Source organism: Cibotium barometz, chromosome 29, assembly GCF_041138505.1.
Source record: "Cibotium barometz isolate CiBa-2024 chromosome 29, ASM4113850v1, whole genome shotgun sequence".
NCBI lineage: Eukaryota > Viridiplantae > Streptophyta > Polypodiopsida > Cyatheales > Cibotiaceae > Cibotium > Cibotium barometz.
In genome coordinates, this window is record NC_141074.1 from 19908998 (window position 1) to 19927597 (window position 18600).

The 18600-nt window shown below is 45.3% G+C and overlaps 1 protein-coding gene across 2 annotated transcripts; it reads right to left on the reverse strand.

Annotated features, from left to right (window-relative positions):
• Positions 1-5309: 5309 nt before the first annotated feature.
• LOC147621947 (serine hydroxymethyltransferase 4-like) lies at positions 5310-18198 on the reverse strand. Of its 2 annotated transcripts, XM_086822963.1 has the most exons (5): positions 18052-18174; positions 16592-17954; positions 6966-7359; positions 6764-6865; positions 5310-6223 (listed from the first exon to the last, which is right to left on the reverse strand). In XM_086822963.1, exons 2-5 carry the CDS (start codon positions 17924-17926, stop codon positions 5994-5996), a joined length of 2061 nt encoding a protein of 686 aa, XP_086679089.1. In that variant the 5' UTR covers positions 17927-17954; positions 18052-18174; the 3' UTR covers positions 5310-5993. The 2 variants fall into 2 exon arrangements, with proteins under 2 accessions (XP_086679089.1, XP_086679088.1); XM_086822962.1 differs by having other exon boundaries at positions 16592-18198.
• Between the last annotated feature and the right edge of the window lie 402 nt (positions 18199-18600).

The following is an 18600-nucleotide window of genomic DNA, read 5'->3' on the forward strand; positions in this document are numbered from 1 at the left end:
CCTGACCTCCTCTTTTCACTACCCTCGGCCCTGCTAGAACCACCACGCGCACTACGGCGCTTGATGTCATCGAATATCTGTGCATATTGAATTGCATCTACTAAGTCTTTAGGCTGTAGGGGTTCTACGCACTCAAGGTAATCATCTTTGAGGCCTCTCTTAAAGCCTCGCAATGTCTGGAATGCATCGATTCCCTTTAACTTGAGTACTATCTCCCTGTAGTTCGAGATGTACTGAGTTAGGGATTTGTTCTCCATCGAGCACTTGTCCCATAACTCCCAGTTTCTCTCTGCCTCATTAACAGGCAAAAATTCTTTTCGAAACATTGTTTCAAATTCCGTCCAAGTGGCAGGGCGAGTTGTCAGACTCATCCACCACTTGTACGCTTTGCCGGTTAAAGAGAGGCTAGCCTCTACGGGCTGTATACGGCTAGGCTGCTGTCGCAGCGCGTGCAAATCTGACCACTTCGCTAGAAACATATTGACCGAGTCCTTGTTTCTCTCCTTTTTCTTGCCACCAAAACTAGGCGGCTTTAAGTCTTTTAACAACGACGAAGCTGTCGCTACGGACGGCCCCGCAGGCGCATCGGCCTGTACTCCTGCAACCACTGGCGAGGCTACGCTCACCCGTGCCGCAGGAGCTCGGCTACCACGAGGAGTCGGAGTATTAGCCGAGGCGGCTGTCAGTGCATCTAACCGTGTGGAGATGCTCTGTAGCATCGTGACTAAATCAGCCTGGACTTTACCCATAGTGTTCAATTTGGCATTAAGATATTTAAACAGTCCACTAGAGAGCTCCGTCTCTGTCAGGACATCAGCAGGGTCCAGTAGGTCATAGTCATCGTCGTCATAATCCAAGAGGTCCTCCTCGGTCCCCTCGGCGGCGTCAGTGTTCATGTCCTCTGGCTCATCGGCCAGAAAGGGGTCATCAGCCAATGCGGCCGCTGCGGGCTCGCTGGGTCCTAAGGCAGGGTCAATAGACGAGGAGGGCGCTGGCGGATCACGAGTGATGGATAAGCGCGCTCCGGACCGAACAACGGTCGGGCGTGTACGGCCTGACAATTCGGTCGGGGTCAAACCCGCGACCGAGGACAAGAGACTGGAAAAACCTAGAGAAGTAGAAGGCGGTGGGGACACACTACGCCTAGCAGACATTTTAATTCTTGCAAAAAATAATGCGAGAACTCGGAAATTACTTAAAAAAAACGCTAATAAAAATGAGCAATGGTGGAGAGAGAATAATAGTCACCCCCCTTTACGGTCGCCTGTCGATTTGTTGCGTTGCGAGCCTCTACAAGGACGCTTCCGGGATGCTCCGATCCACGAGAAAATGCCTGCAACTCATAACAAAAATTGAAATGATCGAGAGGTGCCTTGCCGGAATTATTTCTTTCGGGGATGATTCTCCTCCCTAGCCGAGAGAGAAAGGGTCTTTGAATTTTCTGATTTTTAATTTCCAATCAATGAATAATGAAAATTAAATTTTAAAAAAATAATTGTGTGTTTTTTTTCTCTCAGGTCGATGGTGGCCGGCTGCTGTTTGCTGGCCGTTTGTCGCCGGCTGTGTGGTGGCCACCGTCGTTGGCTGGCCGGCGACGCCGCCGCCGGCCTGGCTGGCTTGGTCGTGTTATGCCAGAAGGCGACGCTGCCAGGTAGTTTTGGAGGCTACTGAAGCGCGCGCCCCACAAACACTGAATTTCAGCTTCGAGTAGCTAAATGCGACGGCTTGTTTCTCTCACGGCGCATCGAAAGCAGACAGAGGTGCGAGCTGAGAATGTTCGCCCCCCCCTTCATTAACGTATAAGTGGGCTGGCCTAGCTGGTTTTCGCCGCCCCACCCCCACACACACAGGTTTCGTGGGGTTGGTCTGCGCCCCCCCCCCCCACCTCAACACACAGGCGTTTTCTTTTGAAAACCTTCAACGCAGAGTTTTTCAAAGCGATTCAACGCAGAAAAAAAAATGAAAAATGAAAAACAAACAAATTTTGCTTACCTTGATGCTGTGTGTGACGGGGAGAGAGAATGAGAGAGAGAGAGAAAGAGTTCTTCCCTTCAAAAGTCTTGGCCCTCCTTCCTCCACACATTCCCTTGTGGAGATAAGGGTGAGGAGATTGTGGATGAAAACCATCGAGTGGGCTCCGGTCCCCCGTTCGCGCGCGGACTCTCACGATCCCTTCGAACCATGCTCTGATACCAGTGTTAGATATCCGTAACGCCGCTACGGGCGTTACCACGAGAGGGGACGGCCTCTGGCTCACCACCCAGCCATAGAGGAAGAATGAGGATTGCCCCTCATCCCCCAGGCTATATAGTGTGTGGCCTGCCGTCCACACTAGCCTGGCCGCCCATGACTCCGCATGGGCGTCCTCTCCCACTGAACCCCGGATATGGCCATCCGGTCTGCCGCCGTCGGTCACAGGCATTACAGCCTACGTGACATTTCCTGTCCTTCCTTGTCCCCAAAATGGCGGAGAAGAACTGGAAGTGGTTTCTCTGGTAAAGGCGCTTCGTTAATGGGCTCCCATGGAGAGCGGGACTCATGCTTGCATTGTGTGCGCTTGTTGCTGTGTGTACTATGAAACATTTGTCCCTGGAGGTACAGTAAAAGAGACATGGCTCGCTTACCGTAACTGTTGTAGTTGTTGGGTTAATTCATAGTCATGGTTGGTGGCTTGGGATAAAACCATATCAGGATCGATATCAAATATTTCAAACATTATGGTGTTTGACATGGTCTGACCACTTCATGTGGGAGCGAACCTTGAGGTTCCTAGTCATGCAACTACTTCTTCATGGAAGCTGAACCTAAAGATAGGGTGATGGAATCATAAAATTTAAGAGGATGTTAATAAAGCCAGTTGGTGAATCCGGAGTTTGAAGGATTGTGGCGACTCCTGTTTCCAAGTGTCTCACATAGTGGCGACTCCTGTTTCCAAGTGTCTCACATATGTGTCTTGTTGGCTCATTCCTTTCAAAGCTTCTCGCTTGAGGTGGATTTGAAAGAGTCTAGCCTTCTTAACAGGGAAGCACTTTGCTGAGTGTTGGTCATTTGCTAGGATTAAAGGCTTGGTGGATTTGAGAAGGTGTGGTTTGATTCACTAATTATTATTCTAGATCAGTTTCGCATTACAGGTCTGCAAGCTCAAGTTTGAAAATGATTTCTGACATGTTTATTTTTTAAAATTATTATTTTTGGCTGCTCTGCTAGGCTCATGTGTCTAGGTTCATGTCTCTAGGCTCATGTCTGCAGGTTCATGTCACGTGTCTGGATTCATGCCTCTAGGCTCCCGTATCCAAGTTCACGTACATAGGCTCATGCCTTTTTTGTATGAACTCGGCTCACGTACTTTCCTTGTATGAAATGAGCCTACTTGAGGTATGAAAATTTAGAAACTTGACCTTTGATAGGGTGGGTGTGCAATTATTGGGGGTAATAAGTGTACTTAATTGCTCAATAATTACGAATAACAATATTATTCTTGGAATTTGTAGCTTTGGTATAAATTGTATGACAAAAAAATCTTTCAAAAACATGGTAACTGATTCGTACTATATTAGTTGTACCTACCACCAGACTCACGTCTCATGGTTTACGTGTCTAGATTCACAGCTTACGTGTTTAGGCTCATGTTTTTTTGTGTAGAACTGTATGGTCATGTCCCCTACCTGAGAGCTAGCTTGGCCTAATTTTTAGTATTTTTAAAGATTTTTTGGACTTGACGGGGTGTGATTAAATTTTAAATCCTAGTTAATGATTGTTATACAACTAATTAAGAAAATTTTAATTGTTTTTTGATAGATGTGCATGCTACTAATCTACCAATTCCAATAATGCATGAACAAATTATGAAAAAATATGAAAAAATTTGACAACCCCACTCTAATGGAGCTCAATGCTCATGTTTTCGGAGTGGATTCCACTCCTAATCACAATTGCTAAACTATTCCTTGGATCAAAGTAATGAAATGTAAGCCTCTTAAGCTCTAATTTCATGCAAATCACCAAAAAACTAGGGTTTACTCTACCAATAGATGAAAATAGAATGCCCTAGTGTTTATAAAATAGAATGCCCTAACGTAAAATAATCTTAAAATCAAAATCGCACACACAAACAATCACATCCAATAGCTTCAAAATCGTATGTTTTTTTGGAGTGTGATCTAATCAACAACGAGTAATATTGAGTGATCCCAATAGCTTGGAATAAACGAAAAAATAGAACTAAGCCCTAGGCTAGTCCTCCGTGGTAGCAACATCAAATCTGTTCAAGTTAAGAGCTTACCTTAGCCTTACCGAAGCATGTGTTGTTGGGTCATGCCTTTGAGCCACAAATGCAACTTTCCATTATAGGTGCGCTAGCTCGTCTATCGTGTCCTCACTCTGTTGTCACACCGGAATGCTCCTTGCCAAAGGGGTGAAGGGAGAGCTCTCAATGCCTAGATGGAGGCAAGAAGATCTAGATGGTCCTTTGAATGGTTCTCTCACAAAAGGCGAGAAAAGAAGAAGCTAATGGAAGATGAAAATCTACAATCACACCTATTCAAACAAGCATCCATCAAGCAAGTAAGAATACAATAGCATGCAAGTAAGCAAGAAGAGTGAAAAAGAATAGCCCACAAGAAAACTATTGCAAGGGAATGATTGTCTCTTACTTTTTGTAAAACATTATCTACAAATGACTAGTTTTCACACTAGGCTAACCAAACTTAAAAATGGTTCGACCCCTATTACTAGTCTTTAGCAAGTATGTATACTAAGTTAGTAGACTTTCTCTATTTGACATTAAGCACATGGTAATGTTTCAACACTGTCTTACAAAGGATAAGTGTTCGTTTGCACAAGTAAGATGGCAAAGCACCTTACGATAGGTTAGGCACGTGAAACCATATTAACTACAGAGTAGTTAACACAAAGTGTGTAGTAGAGAGAAAAGTTTTCGCCAACCTCAATGTTCTCTTGATCGTGGCCTTGTTGTGAATGATTGTACATGGAAAAGCCATATTTATCAAAAGCAAATATAAAACAACTTTTTTGAAGAAGCAAGGCTACAAGAAGTGACAATAGAACTTTCTTCTAACACAAACAAAAACAATTCTCACACAAATCTTGGAGCTTTATCAATTTGGTTTAGCATTTCATTGGATTACTAGTTGCAATTTGTGTCCATAATGAAGGTCATCTAGCCTATGAAGGCCTTAACTTCAAAACTTAATCACATATCCTCTCCTTTAGACTGAGTTTCAGGCCTTTGGAACAATTTGTTTAGAATACACCTACTACAATAATACATAACATGGCAGTGCCGAACATTATGATATTTTGATATCACAACATTAAGAAGATTGCATTGCCTTTGACAGTAAAGTCCATAGAACTAATGCTCTAAAGAGAGCCTAGAATGTAGCATTTCATATGAGTGGCGCAGGCCAATCATAAACAACATGAAAGGGCATAATGAAGGTTACATTACAGCCTCCAATAAGGGGGCACTTGTGAGAGCAGAAATTCATTACTGATCTAAACAATGATGTCAAAAATGATTTTGAAACAGGTAAACCAAGAAATCCATGTTCTACCAGGAAAGAAGTATTGGAGCCTACATGCTTGTGGAGGATAACCAAGTCCTCAACATGCTATAGATTGCAAATTTGGAACTTGAAATAAATCCTCCATGAGGATAATTTACAGCAAAAAGAAAATAATCAATGAAGACTACTGTCTGGTGGAAGTACCCTGCCAAATAGGCCAAACCGGCAACCTTCTCGAGCTGAGAAGCTTCCTCAGACCTTCCATGATATCATTGCTTGACACAATTCAAAAATTGGAATACTGGCCATCCCGCTATATGTAAACATAGTGTAAGGCCTCAAGTGGCAACACAAACTTCACAAATGCTTGGCAGCAGGCATCATCTGCCCACACCTTCTCTTTGGCATCTTGTAACTTCCGAAAGCACATCATGCAAGATTCAAGTCACGGGGCAACTCTAAACTTCAAGATGTATTGTCAAGTCCTGGCATCTCAAAAGATAACGCAAATCTCTCCACGCTTGTCCTAAGCACATCAACCTCCTTGTTGTTTTGCAGGCCCTTCTTAAAGGCTTTTTGCGAATGTCCATACTCCTGTTGCACTTTCTGTGCTATTTGCAGAGCCTTGAATAGAAACTCGGCAATCATTTCAAAGTCCTCTTCCAAGCAGCCTCTGGAAGTCATGGCTGGGGTCCCTGGCAATACAAACCAAAATACACTGAACATAAGACTGAGATCCTACTTACTATAACAATCTCTGTAACAGCACCGAAAAACCTATCACAGCACCAAGAACAAAGCCGCCTATTAGGGATGGACAAGCAGTTTTTCCCAGCCCCCTCAACACAGCACACCACACACACCAACACCCCCCCCCCCCCCCCCCCCTTCCTCTTCCTCTTCCTCCCCGACCAGGAAGTGTTTAGGCCCTAGGCTGGATACTGAACAATGCATGGCCTCAGCAGGGGGGCATCCAAGCTGCCAGTGAGGGGTGGACAGGAAATCTTGCCTATCCAACTCCCTGCCCATGACTGTAAAGACTGGATACAGAGCAAAGCCTGCCTATCAGCAGGGGCCAATCCAGGCTGCCTATGAGGGATGCACCCCCTGCCTGATCAGCTTCCTACCATCCCATGGGAAGGGAGTGTTCTGTATCCAGCTTGAGATCTCAAGTCTGTTCTCTTGTTGTAAGGTTTCTATCTAAAATTTTAGCAGCAACACTTTACAGAACTTACCGATTCTGACACCACCTGGAGCCATTGCACCACTATTGCCATACACAGCATTTTTGTTCAGTGTGATGCCACACTTTTCACACACCTTTTCATATTGGGTTCCTGCAAAGCATCCAAAAAAGCAATTTAGCATTGCTCAAACTAACCATACAAATTTCACCAGAATGTCACACAAGGAAAAACTCTATACTAGCCTAACTACCTGTCAACTTAAGAGGTCGAAGATCCCACAGCATCAAATGATTATCTGTGCCACCTGTGACCATTTTGCAGTCCCTCCTTTGTAATGCTGCAGCCAAAGCCTTGGCATTTTTCAGCACTTGGCAAATATATGCTTTGAATTCTGGTGTGTTCACCTGCAGAAAGGCAACTGCAAGGGCAGCTGTGCGATTATTATGGGGTCCACCCTGTACAGAGTGGGACACGGCAAAGTTGATTTTTGCCTCAAAATCATACTGGTCTGCATCATCGGTCGCCGACGCCGATCTACGCTTCAGCCCCTTTCTGTAGAATATAATACCTCCCCTTGGCCCTCTCAAACTTTTATGTGTCGTGCTTGTGACAATGTCACAAAAATCAAAGGGACTATTGCATTGCTGCAGCCACACAAGAAGAAAAGCATCAATAATACATCTTTTCACACATCATAATGTACTTGAAACAAATAGAAGACCTTGATTCATGTCTCCCATTACTTTAACATTCTTTTATAAGCTAGTCAAATGCAAGGAAAGCTTCAATGTTAAACCCTTTTGACAAGCAACAGAACAATGTAAGCACATGGGCTGCCTCGAATGCCCAAGACACTTGAGCAGTTGTGAGGAGCTAAAGTAGAATAGTTGGTGCTCCCTTTTGTCTTCAGCAGGTTCCCCACCATCTAAGCTCTCAAGATGGAAGGACACGTAGACAAAATATAAAGGGTGCATTTTGACATGTATAGATAGAGAAGGAAGAGAGAGCTTAAGGGCCTTAAACCACAGGGCGGCAAACTCCTGAAACTCCGGGGTTTTGGGCTGTTTCAACCATTTCAGGGTGTCCAAAGATCCGAAATGCGTTTCATCCGCTTCGCTTGTAACTATTTCTAAAACAGCACATTTCACTGTGCTGTTTCAGCCCTTTCCAAGGTAACACCTGTCGATTCCCTTGCAAAACTCCAATTTCAAGGTGATATTAAATGCTCTTTTGTTCTTTCTTCTCATTGATTTCCTTTCTAGTCATATACTTGCATCTCCATGTATTTTTTGCTCTCCCCCTTATTTTGCATCCCCCTTGCTGATGTGGCATTTCCTATTTCAACCCCCTCAAAATTGCCATTTCCGTTTCCCCGTTTCCCATAACTATGCTTTGCACATATGGGGCGGGAATTTGAGAAAACCTCTGGAAATTTCGCAAATCGAAGGAGATGGACAGGGGAGACTTCCCTTCATGAGCGTGAGCGGGCAAAATCTCCCTCAAAATTCCGAAATTTGTGTACTTTTGCCCGGAAATTCAGGGGCAGGTAAGATGTGTAAAGGCCCTACGATGAAAAGAAAATAATAGTGGAAGACTTAATTCTCTCAACCCAATCTACTAGTAGCATATTGGTTGACTTGATAAAGCTTAAAAATGGACAGAATCTTGCAAGGCTTCAAACATAGATAAAAAACACATGTAAAGAGTCTAGACATCTGAAGAATGCAATTTCATTTAACGCAATTAAATTAGGAACTTGAATCAGACATCATTCACACAGATCATTTATCCACATAAGATGCCGCACGGGGTCCCAAACAGCCAAGTCACAGCACCTACTACCTTCCCTTTTTTTTGCAGAGTATTTGCTTCTTCTTTTTTCCCGATCAAACAGCCATAGGCTACATGTACAAGCTCAGAACCCTCAGATGTAGAAAATCTGGGGGAGGGTAGTCCCGGCTGGCCTACAGAGTATTTGCTTTATTGATATGAAATGAAGAACTGCAAGGTAAAATTGGCTTCATCATTCTCTGTGCAAAAGGCAAACCAAGAGCCTAAGCGATTTCCCCCATCAAATCCAGATGCTTTGGCTTTGTAGGTGGACAGAGAGTGGTTGTTCTATTTGACAACAGTGATAGCACCAGGAACATCATCATACGACAAATCCCTCATCGAGTTGTTCCGAGTTGACTTCATTTGACCAAAAGGTAGCGTGATTCGGCAAAGGCATGAACACCCGAAATCAATATAAAGCCCATAATGCTAGGCTAATTATACAGTGAGTTGAGTTTGTGGGTGATTTCTTAGTCGCTACTCTCATGGTGCCGCCATGATATTGGACATGAAATGTTTTCGTAAGTTCAAACCATACCAAATTATTTATTCACAATTATGGATGATTAACCCATTCCCGTCACTCCAAAAGGGAAACTAGGCATTCAAAAAATTTACTTGATTTCTAACCTCCATGCAAAATGGGATATAAAGGCAGCAAATGTGATGTAATTTATATTCAGCCAAAACAATACCCAGGTAAGTACTTCGAAAAAGTACAAACCACTCTTGCCAAGTTCCAGAACTTGTTCCTACGACACAATTTACCTCTCCATCTACCTCCGTTACAAGTGGGAGGATCATCACATCAATCTCCTCCCATGCTTGAAGCCCTCAAGCAAGTTTCTGTTGGGAATCAAGGTCTTACCTGTGTGTGAGGCTTCTAAGCCTAGATAAATATGTGGTAATGTGTGCGTGAACATCTCTAGAAAGGCACTTAAATGTTTATGTGTGTGTGAACCACCTCTTAGAGGGGTCACAATAATATCTAGATATTTGTGTGAGTTTGACATAAGCAGTATTGTCAAAGAAGCCACCTTTGTACTTATAAAAGGTACATGAACTTCATTGATTTGATAAAAGCAAGAGTGACATCATTGAGTCGTGTTAATCACTCTCTCTCTAGCATTGTCTCTCTCTCTCTCTCTCTCTCTCTCTCTCTCTCTCTCTCTAGCTGTGTACTTTGAACAACATTTGGTATCAAAGCCTTGTACCTGCTGTACCTCAAACATCTACTACTCCTGCCATCGCTGAAGCTACTGCGCCTGCACACAAGCCTGCTGGCTGCTGTCAGCACTTCAGGTGCTGCTGGTCGCCGTCATCATCACTAACAGCACCCCACCCCCCAGCGGGCCCTCTGCATGAGCACCGCCCATATACCAGCTGCCAACTTCTGTTGTTTACCCCTATCTGTGCATACAGTACTTGCTGCTGTCCACGTCGACGCCCTTTGCTGCATACAGCAGTAGCTCCACGACTGTCTCTACAACAGCCCATCTGCATAGATCTGCCTCAGACACATCAAAGGGGTTGACAAAGTTCTTCTGCAAGCAACACTTGGGCTTTCACCAATTTCTGAAAATCTATCGTAATCAAAGCATTAAACCCATATCTTTCATCGTTTCTTAAAATTGAGGGTATATACATGTTGCTACAGCCTCCTATAGCATCATTTTCAAAAAAACCCCAATTTGGAAACCCTAACTTTTGAAAAACCCTCATTTATATGTAATAGGGTAGACACTGGCTTAAACATTATAAGAGCTAAGACCTCCCTTCTCATATCATGGCCTCTCATCTATTCATTGAAATATTTGATGGGAATAGTTTTCATACTTGGTAGACTAAACTGAAATTTAGTCTCATAAGAGAGGGTTTATGGCCTTTCATTGAGGGGGAGGAAAAGATACCTGAAGCAAAAGATGAAGCCCAGAAAGCTTGGAAGCTCCGGGGATCAAAAAACCTTTGGCCTCATAGCCCTAGGCTTGTTGGACAACTTCATACACCCTATTGTTGATCTCCCGACTTCCAAAGAAGCCTATGATGTGCTGGATAAGAACTCTAAAGTTTCATTGCAGATAGAGTTCTATGGACTCATCCTACAACCACGTGAGAGCTTCGACGCTCATATGAGCAAAATGAAGTCCCTCATGAACCATCTTGCTACATTCAAAGTGAGGAGGAAGATGTGGTCATAGCTGTGCTATTAAAGTCGATGCCATACGAGTTTTACAGGAACCTCATCACCACCTTGAAGACCCTGCCCAGTCTTACCTTGGAAGGGGTCATAACCTCCTATGGAAGAGGAGAAGAAGATGAAGAGCAGAGAAGCAAGGAGGGACATCTCCTCCTTCACCAAGAAGAATCAAGTGTGTCAGAATGCACAGCAGAAGAGTGAGGAAAAATGGGAAGACACTAAATACGGGTGGGCACACCCACAACAGAGGCCCTGACATAGTGTACAGATAGGAGATGACTGCTAACACCCCCTCTCAGCTCCTGGATGTGGAACCAACCCCAGTGAATTGGAGTGCCGCCAGAGCATAGCCTGAGGTAGAGATTTCGTGAAGAGGTCCGCCGCATTGTTCTCCGTCAAACAATAAATAAGTAAGATGTCACCAGCCAAGATCTTCTCACGAACAAAGTGATATTGTATCTCTATGTGCTTGGTCCGGGCATGGAAGACCGGGTTCCGAGCAATAGCAATATAGCTCTAGTTATCGCACTGGATGACCATGGGCTCCTCTGGAAACCCAATCTCGCCAAGCAACCTCCGCAGCCACACAACCTCGCAAGCTACATACCCTGCAGATACTGCAAGATCCGCAATCCTGCGTCCCAATGAGACTTCAACAGCGTCTGCATAAATGAGCTCAACAGCCCCACAAGAAAGCTCAGGTCCAATCTGGTGTTCAACAACCAAATCAATGAACCAACCAGCTTCTGGTACAGAGAGGCATCAACTGGCTCACAAGGATCATTCACTATAAACTTCGTGTTCAGTTCCATCGGTGACGTGATAGGCTTACAGTTCTCCATCCCAAAGGCCTCAAGCAACTCATGGACATACCGCTGCTCAGAGACAAAGAATCCCCTCTGGGTCTGCCAGATCTCCAATCCCAAGAAGAAGTGGAGTAAGCCTAAATCGGTCATCTCAAACTCCTTTGACAAGGCAACCTTCGTCACTGCAATGTGCTCCATATGATCGGTAGTGAGAATGAGGTCATCCACATAAAGGATGATCAACGTGACCATGCCGCGTTCTCGAAAGAGATATAGGTTGGGATCTGCAGCCGATCTCTGGAATTCAGTCCGTAAAAAGAAGGAATCAATCTTTTGATTCCAAGCCCTGGGAGCCTGCTTAAGACCATACAAGGCCTTCTGCAACCTGTAAACCATCCCCTTTGATCTTGGAGCCTCAAAGCCTGGAGGCTTCTCAACATACACCTCCTCTTGCAGGTCACCATTAAGGAAAGCAGATTTCACATCCATCTGAAATACGAGCCACCATTGAGAAGAAGCAAGGGCAAGAACAGTCCGAATCGTGGTCATCCTTGCTGTCTGTGCAAAGGTATCCTCATAGTCAATGCCAAGCCGCTGAGCATAACCCTTAGCCACAAGTCTGGCTTTGTGTTTGTCCACCGACCCATCTGACATATACTTGGTCTTAAAGACCCACTTGACACCAATGACAGACCGTTTCAACGGTCTCGGAACCAACTCTCAAGTGTTATTCTTCTCTATGGCATCCGGTTCCACCTGAATGGCTTTCCTCCAAGTATCCTGTGCAAGGGCTTCCTTGACGGAAGTGGGCTCTTTGTCCCACATGATACGAGACATCAAAGCATAGTTTACCTGTAAAAGCTCCGCTGAATGATTTTTGTCATGAACTCTATGCGATCTTCGAGGTCTGTTCTCTGTGGTCCATTCGGAGGGAAGCTCCGTAACACCTGACTCCTGAAGGGTGTCTACCAACCACCTGGGTACTCGAACAGAACGCGAAGCCTCCTGCTACTGCAGGGGCTCATCTCCAGTGACGGGCTCAACCTCCTCAACTGACTGAGGCTGTCGAGCTGGAACAATCGACTTGGAATCATCATCAGAATCCTCTGGTCTCCAAGAAGTGGCGGCTCATCCACAGTGGAAACTGGAACATGCTCATCAAAAACCACATCCCTGCTGACGACGACCTCGTTCCTTTCTGGATCATACAACTTGTATCCCTTGGAAAGAGAGTTATTGTCATGTGCACAGTGTGTATCTACCGTGTGCTACACGCACATAAGACTAGCTTCAAGGTTTGGGGAAGCTTGGAGCTAGGCAAGCTGATTGGTGAGCTCAGTTAGGGACAGACTAACAGGCGGGCACCCAAGTCTGGATGAGCGGGTGCCCAAGTGTGGACGCCCGATGACCGGCCAAGAGCCTATAAAAGGGTGGCCAAGGTTAGTCATTAGTTCATATAGTCTCGCGTGTCTTTGTGAGAGCTCTATGGTCAAAAGCCTGGATCTAGTGCAGACGTGCACCTGCTTTATGCAGCCGAGGCCGGCAGTAGTCTCGAGGCCCACGAGGGTAGCTTCGTGGCGGTATGGGACGTCACGAGGTAGCGATTGGTCGGTACATCCATCTAGTTAGCTCAGCTCATGGCTCGGTGGGGACAGCCAAGACTTGTGGGCTTGCCCACGGCTGTCAAGGTTGGGAGGTGAGTCAGGCCTGCACCCCCTTCACGTTTGCTTGGTTTGTTTGCAGGTTTCGAGTCTTGTACCAGGAGCGTTCTACGAGGTGATCCTATGGGGATTTGACAGTTATATCCCATAAAGACAAGCTTTTGGGACTTTGAGTCGAGCTTCCCCCTCTGCTTCTTTGGAATGTGAACATATGCATCACTCCCAAACACACGGAAATGGGAGACATATGGTTTCCTATCGTCCTTTGAGGGACGGGAGTCACTCCGGAAGGAGTGGTCCACCGGAGTCTGGAAACCAACCACACGAGCGAGAAAAAATTTCTGGTTTCTTGCTGAATCTTTACACTTTAAGTAGGCTTACTTTAAGTAGGCTCTAATACCACTCTAACATGCAGAAGCTTCGGGGGAGATCAGTAACTTCAATGCTCAGAAATCAGCAAATGTTTCACGGTGAGAATAACGCACAAAACTGGAAATAGATGTGCAGAAAATAGAGAGAGAGAGAGAGAGAGAGAGAGAGAGAGAGAGAGAGAGATAGGGAGAAGAGGACAGAGTATTGGGTCCCAAATACCCTCTGTAGGGCCCCCACCACGAATGGTGTATTTGCTTTTATTAGAATGATGCAAAATCTGAAAATAAAAGACTGATTGAACCTGTTTTGGCTGAGATAGATCTTTGCCCTTGACCTTCACTCTTGCGTTAGCTTCTCCCTTGGTTGTCCTGGCCCTTGAGTAGCTGCAGCACCTTGTGAATTATGAGATGAAATAACCTGAATTTATGGCTGGGCTTTATATACCCCTTCAAGTTGCTGGTCGGCCAGCTTCCTGGGGTCAGTTTGCTGAAAAAGCTCACGACCAGGTAGATCATACACGATTACAGGGAGAGCATCTCATCTATGCTATTGATACATTGGCACCATTTCTTGCTCATCTCAGCTTTGTCAGAGGGGTTTCCGGCTGAGTGGACGATGCACACTATTGTGCCAATCCATAAAGCGGGAGATGTACTAGACCCCGGGAACTACAGGACCATCATGATTAGCCATATATTGGACAAACTATACGGGGCAGTTTTGGAGGCAGAGCTGAGCACTCATGCAGAGGTTGGGGGATTGAGAGCAGCAGGCCAGGCAAGCTTCCGTCGAGCCTTCTCGACCATCGACCACATTTTTACATTGAGGTGCCTGATTGATCAGGCCAAGGCACGGAGGGAACGGCTCTATTGTTGCTTTGTGGATTTCCGCAAGGCATTTGATACTGTGCCCAGAGAGCGCCTCTTTCGCCGACTACAGACACTAGGCATACCTTCAGACATGATGTGGGGCATATATAGGCTATATGAGCAGGTCTTTGGGAGAGTCCGATGCCCAGAGGCTTGTCCGACACAGTTGCTAGCACCATTGGTGTGAAGCAGGGGTGCCCGCTCTCCCCCACGCTCTTTGGGCTCTATATTGATTTAATGCTAAAAAAAACCATCGTTTTCCACACCTACTAATGCTGGCCACTTGCGCATGGCCATGGGCAATGCCCAGACTGCTGGGCAGCCCTGCGCAAGGGTGTGGGACTGCCTCCCACACCTGGCTGACTGGCTGGGTAGGGCATGTAGCCCTGTCAGCTGTCAGCTGTATGGCTAGGCCCCTAGGGCTGGCCGACAACCTGCCCAACCCACACTAGAGCCGGTGGGCAAGGCATGGGGCCTTCTTGGCCCCCTTGGGGTGGCTCATAGCCTTCCCCATGCCCACACTAAAAGCAAACCTAAGTTCTACACAGAGGTCTGGCATCTGGTCGTAAACCAAACACACAGAGCAACTGACATCATTCTAGAGGGAGACTCACAGCACGGACTGGCGCTCCTTCATGTGCAGGACAATGCACACCTGACCTCTGATGCATGGAGTGGAACCCTAGCTGACTCGTCCCGGACTGGGCTCACATGGGACAAGTTGTCTTGCACCTTCTTGTTCAGATATATCTACATGGTATCCACGTGCGGGATGCACGTGACAAGAAGTCTATGTTGAACAACCACCCGGTTTCCGGCGTCCCGGCTTTGCTAGAAAGGTTTTCAAACTGCGGAAGGCTTTGTATGGTCTCAAGCAAGCTCCTCGTGCATGGAACCAAAAGATTGACTCTTTCTTCAAACAGGGGGTTCAGACAGTCAGCTTCTGATCCTAACTTGTAAATCTTCGAGGAGAAGGAACTGGTTACGTTGGTAATCGTCTATGTGGATGATTTGATCGGGAGTCACCAAGGATGCTCTGTCATCCACTTTCGAGATGATTGACATGGGCTTACTCCGTTTCTTAGAGATCTTTCAGATTGAGACGAGTATCTTTATCTCTCAACGCTATGTCCAAGAACTTTTAGAGTCTTTTCAGATGAACACTTTTGCACTGTCAAGGATGGTAGAGACCTAGTTGATGCACTCTCTCTATGAGTTCCAACGTTTCACTTCTTTTGTGCATCTGTTTCCGCTGCCCTCTGACTATTGCAACCCATGCCAATACCAAAAGAACCATTTCAAGACGTAACTACAAAATTTTTCACGCACTTCCCCCCTAGTGTAGGGAGTAGAAATACAATTTGCTTGACTATCGTTGATTGGTTTACTAACTTTGTTATGTTGATTCTGAAGTGGCATTTTTAGGGCCAAAAATGGGAAAGAATGTGTGCACTTACATGACATTGTCCGATCTACGAGAAGGTAAAAGTAGCCAATGGCAAGGAAGCAGAGTTACTGCAACCTATGCTGATTCGGGAAGGACCATTTTAAGACACAACTAGGAGTTCCTTCACAAACCTACCCCGCTAGTGCAAGCAATAGAAATACAACTTGCTTAAATATCATTGATTGGTTTAGTAAGCTTGCCTGATTGATTCCTTGCAAGGTCAATGTCATAGCTAAGGATGTGGTTTCCAATTTGTGGTCTCCCTAAAACCATAGTTTTGGATAGAGAAGTGAAGTTTACTTACAATCAATTCGTGTTTGTCGTTCTAAAGTGGTACATGAACAAAAATTTAGACCGTTTAAATGTTGTAGAGGCCAACAAGATGCCGAGGTATACCTCAAGGTCTTGGTGTTCTGTCAGGCTCCAACTCACTTTACACAGATGTTGCAAAATGAAGATCACAACAGAAACCCAAAATATATCAAATAACATCACTTGCATCTGACATTAATAAGTCTTTCATTCTCTCTCTCCAATGAAGGCAGGGCCCTTGTATATAAAATTTTCTCTTGATTACAATAAGATAAAATCACAATTTGCTTATAAACTTTTTCAAGATTCGTAAGGGGAGGAGGGATGTACAATTCTAGAACAACCAATTCCATAACTGAAAACATCTATGAAAAAATACCTGGGCTGCAACAAGACCACTGATGTGAGCCATATCACACATCAAAACAGCACCACACCTGTCCGCAATATCACGAAATTTGGCATAGTCCCATTCACGGGGATAAGCACTAGCTCCACAAATTAGAAGCTTTGGCCTGTAAACAAGTGCAATCCGCTCCAGATCCACAAAATCAATGTAGCCAGTTGAGTTGACTCTGTACGGGAAGCTCTCAAAAAAGATAGAAGCCCCGGACACTTTCTTCCTACTAGAGGTATAGTAGCCATGGCTTAGGTGACCACCTGAGGGAGAATCCAAACCCATTATTCTGTCCTTCGGCTGCAAAAGAGCTGTATAAACTGCAAAATTTGCTGTCGTACATGAATACGGTTGCACATTGACTCCCCACGTGTTTGGTTCGAGATGAAAAGCCTTCAATGCACGCTCAATACACAAATTCTCAATGAGGTCAATGTTTTCATTTCCACAATATAACCTGGCACTCGGCATGCCCTCGGAGTACTTGTTGGTGAGATGGCTACCCAGGGCTTCAATGACCGCTTGAGAGGTGTAGTTCTCAGATGCTACAAGCTCAATGCTCTTGCATTGCCTTTGCTTTTCTTTTTCCATGATGACCCAGAGATGGGGGTCCACAACTGGTAAAGACTTGTTTCCCCATGACTGGACCAACAGCCGCCGGGCAGCCATATCCATAGATTGGGCGGGGTCATAGAAGGCGCTTGGTCTAGAAGACTGCAGGTTTGGGACGCCCATGTGTGCATGAAGTGGCATGGTTTGCTGAGCACTGAGGACTCCATGCCAGCTATTTTGAGCAGGCAGGTTCAGACTGGGAACAGGCTTCTGTATAGGGGATTGGGAAGAGCCCTCTGCTGCTAAAGGGCTAGGGTTTAGGTTCCTAAAAGACCCAGAAGAGCTATTTTGGAGCAGGAAACTATTGTATGGTTGAGAATCCTTCCTGCTTTTCTTCAAAAGCTGTGTATGCTCAGAGGTTTGGATTGAGTTCTCTCTATTGAAACCTGCTGCATGGATATGGTGATGCTCTGGATATGTGGCTAAGGATTGCAATGCAGAGTGCCCAATTAAAGCACTGTGAAGTGAAATTTCTGGCAAAGAAGTCGCATGGAGAGCAATGGGGTGATGAGGTAAAGTGTGCTCTGAAGATTCATGAATGGTAGTGGCATTAGATGAAAGCCCATGAATAATATTAGGGTCAGATGAAAGCCCATTGACATTAGGGTTGGATGAATGCCCATTAATACTAGTGTTGGATGATGGTGGTGCTCTGTGTACAAACTGCTGCCCAAATGGCTTTGCATCAGAAGCATCCATGCCCATGTGACCCAAAATGCCGTAGTTTCTTTTTCTGAGCCAGTTTTGGAAGGTCAATTTGCAAAATTAAGAGGCGAAAAAGCTGCAGAAACAACACCCACTCGAGTGCAGCACAAAAGAGGGCATCTCACCTGCTTACTCCATACGGCTGCACTGCATGACTCCCATATTCGAATTCTGTCAGATGGGAGGAATGGAGCCCAACCTATTTGATTGCGAGGGAAAGAGGTGTGAAGCCACTATTATTATTCGCTTTGGAGAAGCCAATGAACCCAATGCTCTTTTCTTATTGTGTTTATTCTCTTTCCCAAGACCAGGGGGTCTGCACCCTTTTTTGTCTATTCAGCTTGCCACCATTGATATTTTGCCTACTAGGTCAAGGCTCTAGCACATGCATGCACTTTCACAAGAACTTGTTGTTGACCTTTATGAGACTCTTGTTAAAACTAAGCTATCAAATTGGCACACAATGACTTCATCCTAGTGGAGGATTCATTTGTGCCCGCTAACACTCTGCAATGTGCACACACATTGATATGTTGAGGATGGTTAAGGATTGATATATCCTTGCCCCTCATCAGAATGATTGATATGCGCCTGCCATGCCATTGAATTGATTGATGTGTGTCCGCCTATTCAACGGCCTTGATTATCTTGACATTCATCTACCATTTGAGGTT

Coding starts and splice junctions, on each gene's coding strand:
- LOC147621947 (XM_086822962.1), bottom strand. CDS start 17,926: ATGGGCATGGATGCTTCTGATGCAAAGCCATTTGGGCAGCAGTTTGTA. Junction 7,360..16,591: donor GTGGTCTTGTTGCAGCCCAG/GTATTTTTTCAT, acceptor GTGTGGCTGCAG/CAATGCAATAGTCCCTTTGA. Junction 6,224..6,763: donor TCCAGGTGGTGTCAGAATCG/GTAAGTTCTGTA, acceptor TTGTATTGCCAG/GGACCCCAGCCATGACTTCC.